General features: G+C 40.9%; 1 protein-coding gene across 1 annotated transcript; it reads left to right on the forward strand.

Annotated features, from left to right (window-relative positions):
• Positions 1–1306: 1306 nt before the first annotated feature.
• On the forward strand, positions 1307–2161 carry LOC141627148 (uncharacterized). The gene has a single exon (XM_074440591.1). The coding sequence runs from the start codon at positions 1307–1309 to the stop codon at positions 2159–2161; it is 855 nt and encodes a 284-aa protein (XP_074296692.1).
• Positions 2162–16860: the final 14699 nt, after the last annotated feature.

Below are 16860 nucleotides of genomic sequence, written 5' to 3' on the forward strand. Positions count from 1 at the left end.
AACCTTTTATGGGGCCAGTGCTTCAACCAAAAAAACAAGGGGGGAATGAGTGTAGTGAGACTGTCCAGCAATCACCTAGTCTGACTCATTCTTCTAGCTCAATGGAGAAGGTACTTGAAACTGAAGCCTCTCAAGAACAATCTCACGTGGAGAATATTATTAATGCTACGTTGATCTCTGGGGACACTGATTCAATGGTATCTGTTGAAAATCAACAAAATGTTGAAAATAAGAACTTTATTCGGGTGACTAGTGAAACTATGACGAGTTCTATCTCAGATGGGGCTTTGACTGGCCGAATGAGTACCATAGATGGTTTTATGGGTGTGGCTGACCTCTATCATGAATTTGACTTGGGACAGGTTCATAAGGATATTATTGTAAAGGCTAGGAAGAGGAAGCGTTGTACTACTGAGTCTCTTGTTCTCAACGAGGCTGTCATTTCTTTTGAACAAGTAGAGAGTTATCTTGTAAAACTTGCAAAAAGGGGATGTGTGGGAGCTGGTATCCATGGCATGCAGGTTAATGCAAGGAGCTGTGAGTTTCTTTTTTCAGTGGCTGAGGTGGATATGATAGAGGTTCAAATGGTTCACGGTAGAGGTAAAAAGCTGAGAATGTTTGATATTCCTGCTGTTTGGAATAAAGCCAAGTTACTTGTTGAGTTACCAGTGGGGAGCAATTCTGATGGATGCCTTGGTTTGGCTGATGTGTACCATTTGTCTGACTTACTTGAGGATTATAAGGAGGATATAGTGGCTGTAAGAAAGAGGAAGTGTTGTTTTGATGCAGGGGACTATATTCTTTCAGAGGAGGCCAAATTGTCTTTGGGAAATGCAAAAGCTTATCTTCATGGGTTGGCTAAGAAGAGTAGGGTCTGCAATGGTATAACAGGGGCATAACAAGGCAGGTCAGGGGCAGAAGCTTTAAGGCAGTCTTGGGGTTTCAGGGTCAATGTTGAAGAGGTGATAATGGTGGACTCGAGTGATTCCTCTATTCCTTCTGTCAATGGTGGAGATGCGGACTTGGTTGGCTTTGCGGAGGTTGGGCCTGCACAACCTCCTCTTTTGTCATGAGGGGTCTTGTGTGGAATTGTAGGGGCCTCAATAATACGCTCTCCCCTATAATTCCGAAAATAAGAGCGTTGTTAGGTAGTAATTTTTATGATTTTGTTTTTCTTATGGAAACTAAATGTAGCTCGAGTCATATCTTTCCTATGTTTCGTTCTTTCGGGTTCATGGAGAACTTTGGGGTGGATGCGGTTGGGGCTGCGGGTGGTTTGTGGGTGGGGTGGAGGAGGGAGTCAAAAATGAAATTAATCAAGGCTTGCAATAATTTTATTATCCTTTTAGTAGAAAAATATAATGGACGTTTCTGGTATATTGTGCTCTTCTATGGTGCTCCGAGTGTTCATATGTGGGCATCGGTTTTCTTGGATTTGGAACAATGGATTGATACGTGTAAACTTCCCTTCCTTATAGTTGGGGATTTTAATCAAGTTGATTATCGGTGTGATAAATTAAGTGCTAGTCAACGACCAATTGAAGGTGCGGAGGAATTTAATCTCTGGAAATTAAGGAATGAACTTGTGGACATTCCTTTTAAGGGACCGCGATTTACATGGTGTAATAATAGAAAGGGAGAAAAGAGGGTTTATGAAAGGTTGGACAAAGCTATGGGGTCTAAGGATTGGTTGTCCCTATTTCCGGATACGGGTCTCAAACACTATCCGATTCAAATTTCGGATCATGCCCCGATTGAGGTTGATCTAAATCTCACTCGCATGGCGGGAAAAAGACCTTTTAAATTAGATGCCTGGGCTTTGGATTTTGAGGAGTGTTTGGAAAAGGTTCGGCTTGTTTGGGGCACTACGGATGGTGGTTCTCCGGCGTATCGTCTAACGAGGAAGCTAACCAGAGTGCGGAGCTGCGTTAAAAAATGGACTTTGGATAAGAAAGCGGAATGGAATGCTAAGTGGGATGATTTTGATGGGCAGCTAGAGCATGGGATTAATGTAGCGTGCAATGGGGGAGGGGAGGAGGAGTATACGAGAGTGAACGAGGAGCTCCGGGCATATGCGACTGCTGCAGCAAAGTTTTGGAAGCAACGGGCAAAGATTAAGTGGACAAGTGAGGGGGGATACCTGCACAAAATTCTTCTTTAATTGGGTGAAGGGTCGGGCTGGAAGAAATTTTATTCATGGGATAAAAGGGGAGGATGGTCAATGGAGGTATGATGAGGAGGTCGTCAGTGGAGCTTTTCAAAGCTCTTATATGGATTTATTTCGGGCTTCAAGCAATGGTATCATTTCGAGAGAGTCTACGGATCTGGAACGACTCATAGGGCATTTAAGGTTTCAAGTGACTCAAGATGAGGCGGATAGGCTATCCAGCCCATTCACTGCAAAAGAGGTACGTGGCGCTGTTTTTCAAATGGGGGCCTTTAAAGCTCCGGGTCCCGATGGTATCCCTGCTTGCTTTTATCAAAAATGTTGGTCCATGGTTAAACATGATTTTACTAAGGCGACACTATCCATTTTAAATTCGGGGATGGTCTTGAAGGAAATTAATAGAACCTTTATCACTCTTATCCCAAAGAATGACTCTCCGGAAGGGGTCTCTGATTACAGGCCAATTAGCCTGTGTAATGTGATCATGCGTGTGATTACTAAGTGTATTGCCAATCGACTTGCAAGAGTTATGGGTGCTCTTGTTAGTGAAACACAAAATGCTTTCCTTCCGGGCAGAAGTATCAGTGATAATATTTTGCTGACTCATGAAGCAATTCACAGTGTTTCGCGCCATAAGAAGGGCTTGCAAGGGCGATGCGTGTTTAAAGCAGATATGAGTAAGGCGTATGATAGAATAAGGTGGGATTTCTTAGAGTTGATTCTGGTCAAAATTGGCCTCCCGCATAAGATGGTAAGACTTATTATGAATTGTGTTACCTCAGTAAGTTCTGAGATTCTTTTTAATGGGACGCCGCTCCCACAATTCAAACCTCAGTGTGGGCTAAGACAGGGGGATCCTCTGTCTCCGTATCTCTTTCTTCTTTGTATGGAGGTTCTCTCGGCAAATATTGAACATGCGCAGGAGGCAGGCAGAGTGCACGGGTTTAAATTATGCAGAGGGGTACGACCTATCACACACCTATTTTTTGCTGATGATGCGGTTTTCTTCTTCAAGGACAAAGGAAGGACGGCCTCGCATCTCATGAATATTATCAACGACTATTGTGAGGTTTCAGGACAGAAGATTAATCCGGAGAAATCGGGGATCATTTTTAGCCCGAATATGACGCTTGCGAATGCCCAAAACATTCTCAGAATCTTCAATGTGCGGAGGAATAAAGGTATTGGTAAGTATTTCGGTATCCCGGCAGAGTTTCAGGAGTCGAAGAAAGATATCTTCCAAGCTTTGGTGGATCATATAACAAAGAGGATCTCTTCATGGAATGGCATCTTTCTATCACCGCGGGACGTTTAACCCTAATTTCATCGGTCCTATCCAATCTCTCAAATTATTTTCTATCGGTTTTTAAAATTCCGATAAGTGTGGCGAAAAAGATTAATTCTCTTTTGGCACAATTTTGGTGGACGGGTTGTAAGTTAGGGAAGAATGTTCACTGGTGTAGTAAAAACTTTCTGAGTCTTCCAAAAAGTGCAGGAGGACTGGGGATCCGTAACATTGAATGCTTGAACCAGGCTTTGCTGGCAAAACATGGATGGAGATTAGTTTCCGGGGATAAATCGCTTTTCTGCACGGTTTTTCGGCAAAAGCTGTTTGGATCGCAGGTTTTTGATCCCGGGAAATTGCCGTGTAAAGGGACCAGTGGCTCATGGGGTTTGCGTAGTATTCTTCATGGATTTCAAAAGATTAAGGACTTCTTTGGATGGAAGCCGGGGCGAAACTCGAGTTTAAATGTCTGGACAACACGATGGGTGGGGGGTGCATATCCGGAGCCTAAAGATAACTGGCTTGGTCACGAAAATGTATATATAACTAACTTACAGGTGAGGCATCTCTTGCTACCTAATGGGAATTGGAATGAACTTTTTGTCCGGGCGTTGTTTCGTGAGGAACATGCAGAGAGGATCCTGGCGACACGGGCAAGGTCAACAAATTTAGTTGATGGGATTTTTTGGCCATTCACTAAGAATGGGGCTTTTACGGTTAAGAGTGGATATGGTCTGATCTTTGAAGAGTATATGAATAGGAAGGGTACGTTGAAAGATAAAGCTAGAATTGGAAATCGTGGAAAGGTCTTCTGTCGAACGCAGTTATGGAACCTTCCGGTCCCTAACACATGGAAAATTCTTTTGTGGAGAGTCATTACGAACACGCTCTCTGTGGGGAAAGAATTTCAGCAACGAAATATGGAGTTGGATGTGTCCTGTGGTCTGTGTGGTGATTACCAAAATCATTTGGAGACTGTTGAACATTTGTTTAGGGATTGCGAGGTTTCTGCTAGAATTTGGGCGGGATCTGATTTAGGTATTAAAGTTGATGGTGCGAAGTCTTTAAATATGACTGACTGGATCATTGATTGGACTCGGTACCTGGCGAGGCAGGAAGGGAGGATAAAGAGGGTTATTCTCTTCATAGCAATCTTCTGGGGTTTATGGATTATTCGTAACAAGGTTAAGTTTGAAGGATTGGCTACGAACCCTCATTTATTGTTTGGAAGGATGTTTGACTTAATCAATGAAAAGGTACGCACCCTATGTGAACAGGTGGATGGCAAGGGTTCGAAGGCAGGGTCGGTAAGGAGTACTGGGGAGCCATTTGAAGAGACTAACGCGGATTTAAGAGACGGGCACCCTTTTCAAATGATTGGGAAGCCGGATCAGTGTAATGTACTACGGGTTAAGGTGGATGCTAGTTGGGAACGATCTTATAGGGCGGCCATTGGGTGGGTGGCGTACGATGAGTCGGGGCATGAGTTTTTTCGACGGCAGGTAAGGACTAAAGCGGAATCAGCATTGCAGGCGGAAGCGATGGGTATTCGTGATGTTCTTGGTTGGGCATGTTCTGGGGGTTTTTTCCACCTGAGCATCTCGTCTGATTGTTTACAACTTATCAATCAACTTGCAGGAGTGGCGAAGACTGATCATTTGATTTCGGGATTATTGGAGGAAATGCGTGGTCTTGCGAGTTCTTTTCATTGCTTATGTTTTAATTTTATTCCGAGACATCTTAATAGTGTCGCTCATGGTCTTGCACGACAGGCCATTCGTATGTAAACCCTTTCTTTACAGCTGTCAAAAAAAAAAAAAAAAAAAAAAAAAAAAAAATCTTCTCTCCCATAATTTGATCTATTTGAAGCGAAGTCAGAGACAAAAAGATTAATCAGCTCTTCACAGTCAGAATCCATAAAAGAAGTATGTTCAGGGAAAAAGCCGGCATGTTTAGCTTTTACAAGTTTTGAAGCAATCACTTGCCCTAACGATAGGCCAGAAACAGGAAGGCAATCACATGCAAAGGCAGTGTCCAAGAAAACTTATGCAATTTCAGCAAAGATTGGACAGAGCCATTGGTGAAAATATCGGCCAATGCAGGTCGTTCGAGTATCTTAAGATAGACAAACTTCCCCGACAAAGGCTCCATAAGTGTCTGTTGCTCAGTATTTCCCACCCAGAGTTCGGTAACTCCTAGACGTGCCAACTGCTTGGTTGTAGTTGGACATGGTAGGCCTCTCAACTCAGCAACTACAGACAAAAATCAAAATGAGGGGAGTACAAATTAAATTATGTATTATACTATTTTGAGGCGCGACTAGGTGCAAAAGACAACACAAACAAATTACTAAGGTAGATATTCACAGAAAATTGAATAAACTAGTTTAAAAATTTCTTTCCCACACAAATTTTGATATACTTGAGATCACCAAAATGTGAATCCTGCTGGTGAAAGATGAAAAACAATTATAGTGATTCCAGTATCTAACACACAACATAGGCCACCTCCAAAACAGACTTGAGAAATAGAAGTGCACGAGATCCGTGGTCCATAAACTTATTATCTTCTGAACTCCAACTCCAGGTTCTTTTTCCATAAACTCATTGCATTCATCACTCGATTATATACATCCACCATATCTTCTCCTAAGGCAACTAAATAATACAAATAAGGTAAAACTATACAATTCCTAAGATTACGATATATCCTACTTGGCACTTGCACTATAAAGTATTACAATATATACGATATCAAAAACCCATAATAATATCTTCCGATATTATTATTCTCACACAGACAGAAAAAGGCGCTCAGCAAACCCAAGCCATAATTATAAGCCAGTAATTTCCTCCCTAAAGCATATATTCTTGGCATCGCTAAAGCTAAATGCTGCCGAAAGACGACTTGATCAGTTACAATTTCGTTATTCTTTCCAAGCTCAAGAATCTGGGCAGCAACCACACTTCCACCAGGTGGTGAAGACCAACCAAGCTGATGGGACAGCACAGTCGACCAACACTATCCGTCAGTTACTAACTTTAACTTTATTAATTTATTTTCTAAAGAATAATTTTACAAAATAAAAATATGAAACTTTATAAACTATTCTTACATTTATAATAAATTGTCTAGAAATTATAAAATTATAAAAAATACTTTCTATCACAATTATATATTGTATGAAAGTTATTAGGTTATAAAAAATAAATTTTGTTTTTGATTAATTGGATTATAAAAATGAATTTTGGTGGAATTTCATGAAAAATCAAATAATAGGGTTGAATTTCACTTTTGACTAAAGTCAAAGGCACTTTAATGCTACAAAACGGAAACTTAAAAACCTAATTTCAACATTGAACAAAGTAATGCTGGATCAGCAGATTAGGCGACGTCGGGGTAGTCGGAGTTGGGATGTTATGGTGGGGATATGCCGGAGATAGAGCTGCCGGAGGTGGGGTAGCCGGAGGTGTTGAAGGGGTAAATTGTAAAGGGTGAGAGTTGAAAGAGTAGGGGACTTTGGGTTAGGGGGTGGATTAATTAGGTTTGGAAATGACAAATCCTACATGGACACCATTTCAACAAATAGTTTCAATACGGACCCAAAACGATAAATTTTTGAGCATTATTTTAAAAAAACGTTCAGCAAATTGTCACTTTTACAATTTGATAGACGGAATAGAGTTCCCTCTAGGGTTTGTCCTTGGGAGGGTTTACGGTTCCTAGGCAGTTCCTAGGGTTTTTTTCGCGAAATCTTATCAAAATTCTTCGATTTTCCTCTCAATATTCATATTTCCCCCAAATCTTTTCTATTTATCGTTTAGTCTTCCTTTCTTTTGTGAGTGTGTGAGGTTTTTGGTGGTGGTTGTTGCTTCCCATGGATGAAACAAATACTACGACGCAATTGCAGGCTATCCCAATGGGAAAAGAAGATAGTGGAGACCAAAAAAAGGAGGATAACATGGTGGAACTGGAATGGGTTGCTGAGGAGGTGGATGAGACGGATGTATCCAACCTGTGTGTTGTGGGTCGCCTTTGGACAGAACGTAACATTAATTTCAAAGCCCTGATTGATACTATGATAACGGCATGGAAAACCAAGGGCGTGGTTGGGGAGGTGGTGGACAAGCAGAAAAAGATCATCACGTTTAAGTTTGATGATAAGGAGGATAAGGCACGGGTTTTGGAGGAACAGCCATGGCACTTCGAACGTCACATTCTTGTGTTAGCAGAACTACATGGCGACACCATTCCTACAGAGGTACCACTTTTTTTCTCCCCTATATGGATACGTGTCTATGACCTCCCGATCATGGGAAGGCAGAATTTGGAGAATGCGTGTAATATTGGAAATGCGATTGGAACGTATATAACGGTGGATAATACGGTGAATCCCTCGATAAACAGGTCGATGCGTATACGGGTCATTATCGATGTCCGTAAAGCTCTCATTGATTCCATTTATATGAAACTTAAAGGTGGAAAAAAATGGCGCGTTCGAATAGCTTACGAGAGTCTACCTTTATTCTGTTACATATGTGGGAGGGTGGGGCACGGTGAGAAGGATTGTGGTGAACGCAGGGGACCTGTTGGTGATGGAAGGAAGTTTGGTGAGTGGTTGAAAGCATCCCCATGGAGGATTTCCCAGGGCGGCGGAAGTAATAGGGAGAAAGGTGGGGGGTGTGCTAGGAAATTGTTTGATGATGATACTGAGAGTGGTGTGTTGGAGGAGCAGGAGCTTGGTAGGATGGTGGAGATGCTGAGGAGTGTATCATTGACAAAAGCAAAGGGGAATGAAGAGGATATGTTGACGAAAAGGGCCTCGGGAATACAGGGAGTCTCTGAAACGGACAAGAGGGTTGATCTTCGAATGCAGCCAGGTCACGGAGCTGAGGGTAAAACTGTGACCAAGGTGGGTGAACGGAGAATCATTAAAGTCAAGAGAGTGGGGGATGGACAGGGAGGGTTAGCGAGTGAGGGGCAAGCTGAGTCTACCCCTCTGGATTTGAATACAGGGAAGAGGAAAAATGTGTGGGGGGAGGATGGGGACCTGCATGATGGTACGGTGGTTGGTTTGAAGAAAGCTCGGGCTTTGACTGACAGTGACGTTTCTTTTTCTAAAGTAGCGGAGGTTGACGTGGATCAACCCCGCGAACAGCAATGAAAATATTAAGTTGGAACTGTCAAGGGTTGGGCAATCCCTTGACGGTTGGAACCCTCCGTGACTGGTGTTGGAGGGATAGCCCAAACATCGTCTTCGTTATGGAGACGATGATTAGTGCTAGGGATTTAGAGAAAGTTCGTAATAAGTGTGGTTTTACGTCAGGTCTTTGTTTTAGTAGTAGGGGTCGATCGGGCGGTATGGGACTTTGGTGGAAGGACCTTAACGTCCATCTTGTGTCTTATGATGCTCATCATGTTGCTGTAAATATTGTGGGGGAAGGAGGGGAAGTGTTATGGAAGGCTGTGGGGGTGTACGGTTGGCCGGAACAAGCGCAAAAACACAAAACTTGGGATATGATGCGGGCTCTTTGTCGTGACAATAATGACATTCCCTGTGTCTTTTTCGGGGATTTTAATGAAATTCTTAGTGAAGATGAAAAGGAAGGAGGAGTGTTAAGAAGGGAGCGGCAGATGGATGGATTTCGTATGGCCTTAGATGACTGTGCTCTTCTTGACCTTGGTTTCCAAGGAAATCGATTTACTTGGCAGAGAGGACAGGGAGATGGGACTTTTATTCGCGAAAGACTGGATAGGGCTGTTGCTACGGTGGGATGGAATGATCGTTTCCCAAATGTGGAGGTCCGTCATTTCCCTATTTTTTCTTCGGACCATTGTGCTATTCTAATCCATGAGGTCGAGGCAAATCTGGGACGCAGGGGTAATAGGGGTTTTAAGTTTGAGCCTTTTTGGATGTCGGATGCTGAATGTGGTGAGGTGGTTAAGGAGGCGTGGGATGAAGTAGTGGGTTGGAATGTGGTGGAAAAGGTCGAAGCTTGCTCAAAGAGGTTGTCTAGGTGGGCTCGTAACAAATTCGGAAATATTAAAAGGAAGATCAGAGAGCTGGAAGCGGAGTTGGAAAGATGGCAACGTAGAGCACCATCAGCGGATATGCTTGCAAGTTGTCGGGCTATTGTGGGGGAACTAGAGGAGTGTCGTATGCAAGAGGAGACTTACTGGTATTCTAGAGCGCGGAGATGTGAGCTACGGGATGGGGATAAGAATACAAAATATTTCCATCACAAAGCTTCACAAAGAAGAAAGAAGAATTCGATCAGGGGCCTCGAAGATGACGCGGGTGTATGGCATACTGATGAGGACAAGATCTCGGAGATTATTGGGTCTTACTTTTCCAACCTGTTTAACTCGGATAATCCTTCGGGTTGGGACGATTCCCTATCTTGTGTACAAAATGTTATAACTCCAGCTATGAATGAGATATTGGATGGGCCTTTAAGCGACGAGGAAATTAAGAGCGCTCTTTTTAACATGCACCCAAATAAAGCTCCTGGGCCGGATGGTTTACATGCCTTGTTCTACCAAAAGTACTGGGACACTGTAAGTGCGGATTTATGCAAGTTTATCCGAGATTGGTGGGAAGGAGGTGGTGATATGAATGCTCTTAATAAAACTTTGGTTGTGCTGATTCCTAAATGCAATAACCCAACAAAAATGTCGGAATTTAGACCTATTAGCTTGTGTAATGTGGCTTATAAAATTATTTCCAAGACAATAGCTAATAGGCTTAAATCTTTCCTGAATGATATTATCTCGGAAAACCAAAGTGCTTTTATCCCCGGAAGATTTATTACGGATAATGCTCTTATTGCGTTTGAAATTTTCCATGCTATGAAGAGAGGCGGGGAGGGTAAGTGTGGGAATATTGCGTTAAAGTTGGATATGAGCAAGGCTTATGACCGTGTTGAGTGGTGTTTTTTGAGCGAGGTCATGAAGCGGATGGGTTTCTCGGAGGGGTGGAGGACAAGGGTGATGAGATGCGTGACCACTGTGACGCAGTCTTTTATCATCAATGGGCGTCCGACGGGGTGTGTTAGGCCTAGCAGAGGATTGCGACAAGGTGACCCGATTTCTCCATACCTTTTTCTTCTTTGTGCGGACGTCTTTTCGTGTTTGATTAAGCAGGCGGCTGACACGGGTCAGGTCCATGGTATGCGAATTTGTCGAGGTGCCCCTAGGGTATCACATCTTTTCTTCGCTGATGATAGTATTCTTTTTGCCAGAGCCAATAGGGAGGAATGCTCAGCTATTGCTAACATTATTAGCACGTATGAGAGAGCATCAGGACAGAAAATTAATTATGATAAATCGGAAATTGTCTTTAGCAAAAAAGTCGAAAATCAGCGGAGGAATGATATCAAAAGCATCTTGGGAATGCGTGAGGTGGATAAACATGAGAAATATCTCGGCCTGCCGACTATTATTGGGAAATCGAAAAAGATGATATTTGCCAACCTTAAGGAGAGAATTTGGAAGAAGGTGAGGGGATGGAAAGAACGGTTACTATCGAAGCCCGGTAAGGAGATTCTTATCAAGGCGGTAGCGCAAGCGATACCCACATACATGATGAGTCTTTTCGCTATCCCTGATGGAATTATAGACGAGTTACATTCGACTATGGCCCGGTTCTGGTGGGGCTCGACGGATGCTCAACGGCGAATGCATTGGATGAGATGGGACCTTCTATGTCAGCCAAAAAATTTAGGGGGCATGGGTTTTCGAGACTTACGGGTTTTTAACCAAGCTCTCCTTGCTAAGCAGGTGTGGCGACTTCTTATGGCTCCTGATTCACTTGCGGGTCGAGTTCTTAAGGCTCGGTATTTTAGGAACGACTCAATTCTTGAGGCAAGAAGGGGGTACGACCCTAGTTTTACATGGCGAAGCTTATGGGGTGCCAAATCACTTTTACTGGAGGGGCTGAAATGGAGGATTGGGAACGGTCTTCAGGTAAGTTTGTGGGATGATGTCTGGTTGCAGGGTGAGGGTATGGGAAGGGTACCAATGTTCAATTTGGAGGCTGACCCAGGTTTAAAGGTGGCGAGCATCATAGACCATGAGCACGGTTGCTGGGACATTAATGCGGCACGAGAGCTGCTAACTGCGGATGATGTGGAGCGGGTTCTGACTATCCCCTTAAGCAAGCGGCTTCCTCCGGATGAGATGTATTGGTGGCCTTCTAGGGATGGCTGTTATACGGTCAAGTCGGGGTACTGGTTGGGCAGACGGGGGGAGGTGAGAGCGGTCTGTTATGGTGATGATGAGGATAGTTGTGAACTATGGCGGCTGGTTTGGAAAGCAAATGTTCCACCGAAACTGGCACACTTCATTTGGCGAGTATGCGCTGACACACTTGCGGTGAGAAAGAGCCTATATGATCGACATTGTAGCCCGAGTCCAAAATGCAGTTTCTGTGAGGGTGAGGAATGCTCAAACCATGCTCTTTTCTTTTGCGAATGGGCAAAACAAATTTGGGAGGATTATGCGTGCTGGAACATCATCGAGGCCACCATTGATTTGTCTTGCAGGGACCGGTTCAGATGGGTGCTGAAGAATTTAGGTGAGAATGACAGGGGACGTTTCTTGGCTATCGCTTGGGCAATTTGGACTATCCGCAATCAACGTATCTTCGACGAGTCTCCCACGTCACCTGAGATTGTGCTTACAGGTTTTATAAAAATGGTGTCGGAGTATTGTGTCTATGCTCAAAGAGTGATGGGTGGTTCAGCAAGGGGGTTGAGTAGGCCTGCAAATAGTTGGTCTCCACCGGCAACTGGCACTGTCAAGATTAATACTGATGCGTATGTCCCTGGTAATGGTGAGGTTGGCTTAGGGGCGGTTGCACGTGATGAAAATGGGTGTATCCGCTGGATTGGTAGCAGGAGGGTGAGAGCGAGGTGGGATGTGGATATAGCGGAAGCTCAGGCTGCCATCTTCGGACTTGAAATAGCACAAGAGAAAGGTGAGACCGTACCTGTGCTCGAATGTGATGCGTTGTCTTTGGTCAATGCGTTGAAAGGTGGAACATCCTATCGATCCGCTGTGGGGCTTTGTGTCGATGATATAAACCATCTCCGTAATGGCTTTTCTAATAGTAGTGTTTCTCATGTGAAGAGGGAAGGGAATGCTGTGGCTCACTTAGTGGCAAGATTGTGTGAGACGGTAGGTGATTCATTTGTAATGGTCTCGGACTTTCCGCTTGCGATTTCTGCTATTGCAGAACTCGATTTAATTTAATATAATATATTTTCCCTTTCAAAAAAAAAAAAAAAAAAAAAAAAAAAAAAAAATTTCTTTCCATTTTATTTTATTTCATTTCATTTCATTATGGTGCGACTTACTACTTATCCACGTTCAATTTGATGGCATATTGTTCAAATTCAATCGTGTATTATCATTGTGTACTACTTTGTCATTAATTCATTCATTCCATCGATTTTTTGCAGGTACAAAGATCAATTCAATGATGTAATGTTCAACTGTACACAATGCCTTTATTTGATGCTATTAGATTCCGCCAAATCTCCGGTCTTCGAGTCTCGGAAGTAAGGATATTATTTTTTGATTTTTTCTTATGCGATTGATTTCTCCTGGGTTATTTTTATACCTTGAGAGCTCCCACATATTATATGATGATGAATGGTAGGATGTTTGCAGCCTTTATCCCACACAGAGACTGATTTGTATGATGCACATTACAGATTTTATATACGGAGTATTTATTTACATTGTACAGGGGTTTTTCCGACCAAATAAGTTGCGAGACGCCCTAAACAAGGAGCTAAGTGCATTTGATTCACTAAGAGCATGTACAATAGAGAGGATTACCCCTCCTCTTAGCACTCTCTTTCATCTAAGAGGAGGTCCTTTCTATTGTGGACATACTAGTATGCATCCTCTTAGTAAAAGGAAGGTAGCTTCTTCCTGTAAAATTAGAGGAAAGCTAATCTTGGCCCTTGTGCCCACTAACCAATTCTTATTTGCTATGTGCCTAATAATTTATTTATTTATCAAGTTTGTAGATTATTTAAAGTAAAAATAATAATTTTAGAGGATCCTCTCTATTGTAGTAAAAAAATAAGAGAATAAAGTAAATGAAAAACAAATTGAGGTGTCATAAAAATAGTGGGGGAATGAAAAAATAAGAGGATCATTTCATACTCTCTATTGTACATGCTCTAAGCAAGTGCTCTATAACGGTGTCACCCACAATAGAGAGGAGGTTACCTTCCTCTTATTTTTTTCATTCACTCTCTATTTTTATGACACCTCAATTTCTTTTTCATTTACCTTATTTTTTATTATATCATCATCTTCCTCTATTTCTTTTAATTTTTTTACCACAATAGAGAGTATCCTCTTTAATTAACAATCTTACTTTAAATAATCTCATACTTGCTAAATAATTAAATTATTAGACACATATTAAATAATGGTTGGTTAGTGGACACTAGGGCCAATGTTTACTTTCCTCTAAAAGTAGAGGAAGCAACCATCTTCCTTTTGCTAGTTCCACAAGGAGAGGACCTCCTCTAAGAGAAGAGAGTGTGCTAAGAGGAGGCGCAATCCTCTCTATTGTACATGCTCTAAGAGGACATATAACATATGCCTCACAATAGAAAGGATGTCCTTTTGGAAGAGAGAGAGGACTAAGAGGATGTTCAATCCTCTTTATTGTGGGTGCTCTTAGGTACTGAATTTTGAGATAGAAAATGAATGTGTGTTATTATGCTTAGAATTTAACATGCTTTGAGTTAGCTAATGGTTAGAATTTGAGCAGGAATTGATTATAAATTCATGACTTATGATAAAATGCTATAACTAAAATTGTTAATTTTAATAAAAACTGATGGTAGTATTTTCTCATAAAATGGTTATTACATTTGGCCTGTCTTAATTTCAAACAAAAATAGTTCGTCTGAAACAAGAGTTTATAAGATTGGCTTTAATCTGCTTTAATGTACATCCAATTATCCAAACTGAAACCGATGGTAGTATTTTCTCATAAAATGGTAATTCACACAGATCCCTAGGCCCAAACACTTTTGTAAATTCTAGTAGGGCTGAGCTAAAAATCCGATTATCCAAACTGATCTGATATCCGATCCGAAGCCGATCCGAATTTTTGGATATCCGATCCCAAAGTTAAGTTTGGTTTGCATATCTGATCCGAAATATTTGGTTTTGGTTTGGATATGGATATTATAATTAAAACTTTTGGATATCCGATCCGATTCGAAACTATAGTTGTCTAGTATAATTTCGAGAAAATAAAATTTTATTTGATACAACAACTTAGTTAATGTTTAAAATATTAGAGAAATATCTAGGTGATACTTAAATTTTATGTCAAGAACATTGGAATAAGAATACTAAAGAAAATCATCATGTAAGACTATGAATATATAATCGTGTTTCAAACTTAACTAGTTTTTGAACCCGTGCACTGCACGGGTGGTAACGAAAAGTGTTTTTGAAAGTAAAAATTTACGTACTTTATTTAATTTAGTAAATCACTAAATTTTAGGAAATTTCATTTTGTCTACTCATACACTTTTAATAAATTTATGTTGCTTAATTTTATTTGAAATATTCTATTTTTTTTCTCGACTTTTTTACTTTTAATAGATGAAATCTTAGAAGTGAATATAAAATTATTGTAGATTTCATAACCTATTTATTTACGCAGTATACATTTAATTTTACTCATTGTTGTACGCTTTTTCTCAATTCTCTACCTTCTCTCTGATTTTTTTCTCCCACTCACCATCGCTTGAACGTCTCGAAGCAGTGTTCACCATCACTAACTGACCATCTCGAGATCCACCAGTACACCCTCCACCGAGGTGATGGTCGCGCCCAACACCTCGAACCACGATATCCATCTCAACCCTTATCTCAGCCCCCCCCCCCCCCCCGCCCCAACTAATCACCACCCTGGAATCCATATCCCATGTCCTTCAACTACCGTCCCTCTCTTGTCTCCACCATCCCCTACGTCCGCCACCGTACCTCCGGCATAACCACCAACCCATGCACAGTTGCCCACCCCATGCGTGACCCATAACCCTTCTCATAACCAAACTGATCCAATCAAATATTTTCCGTTTATTGGAAGTCTATTAAAACATGCAAAATAGTAGACTCTTTTATTTTGTGCATGTTTTTATGATAAATGTATACCTATTATTGTAGATTGTGCCATGTTTATTAGTTTGCCCTTTTCTATTATACATACCTATTTTAATTATTTTGGTACAACGTCATGAGTTCGTGAGCGACTATCAATGATAGGGTAAGAACGGGGGGAGTAATTAATAATAACTACTGCTTCTATCATGGTCATTTATTTATCTTTTGATATATGTGTGATGGCATTGCCGATTCAAAACTGAAAGGTGAATTATGAGCCGCCCCAAAATAAAAATAGGAAAACATATGACCGAGAATGACGGAATATCTCTTATATATGAATGTTAATGCTCTGCTCATGGAAACCATTTCTTCTCTGAATTAGTCTTAACCCTAAAGCATTACCTAGCTAAATGCTTTTTTATTGAACAAATTTAGTCATCCTTTATAGTGAAATCCCACATCTAAATCCAATTCGGCTTTTTCATCTTGAGTAGTTATTATCTAATTTTATAGAAATTCCAACAATACTTCTAGTATGTCCTATAAATCATCTTGATATATAAAATACATTAAATTTGCACTTGACTCAAACCCTGTCTATTTGCGAAAATAACCCTTCTCAAACTTTGAATAAGTAACTACAGAGTAATTTGTTAGAGCGACAATATCATTTTCAATTATTGTTCTTATTACAATTGTTAAGTGTACATGAGACCTACTATAAAAAATAAGACCATATTGAAATTAAATTATATTGTAAATAAGTTTTGTCTTACTTCATTTTGGTAGCTATTGGCCAAGTAATATATAGTTAAATCCAGTGGCTCGATTTTAGTTACCCGATGAATTACTACAGACCTAGGTCAATACTCCGTAGTATATAAATATAACTTAAATAAAAACAGAGGAAAAAATGTTAAGTCGTAATATAAGGACTCATGTTAGATATGAGTTCGTAAATATGGAGTATAGCTTAGTAGAGCTTTGGTTCTCGTAGCTTTGTAAATTATACTCCGTACAAATTACCAAGATATTAAAAAAATCACTACTCTTGCACACACGTTTTGGCAAAATTGATAAAATACCTCACATTTATTGATCGAATATGATGATGAATTATGTAAAATTAAAGAGCAGATGTCTTAATGTAAAGACTCATGTACATAGAAATTCAAGATTGTTAAATACTCCGTATTCAAAGATAAGTCATACTAGTTGTTCCGGGTGTAATTCCAGAGCAGATATTTGTTACCACTCG

Source organism: Silene latifolia, chromosome 2, assembly GCF_048544455.1.
Source record: "Silene latifolia isolate original U9 population chromosome 2, ASM4854445v1, whole genome shotgun sequence".
NCBI classification, from domain to species: Eukaryota; Viridiplantae; Streptophyta; class Magnoliopsida; order Caryophyllales; family Caryophyllaceae; genus Silene; species Silene latifolia.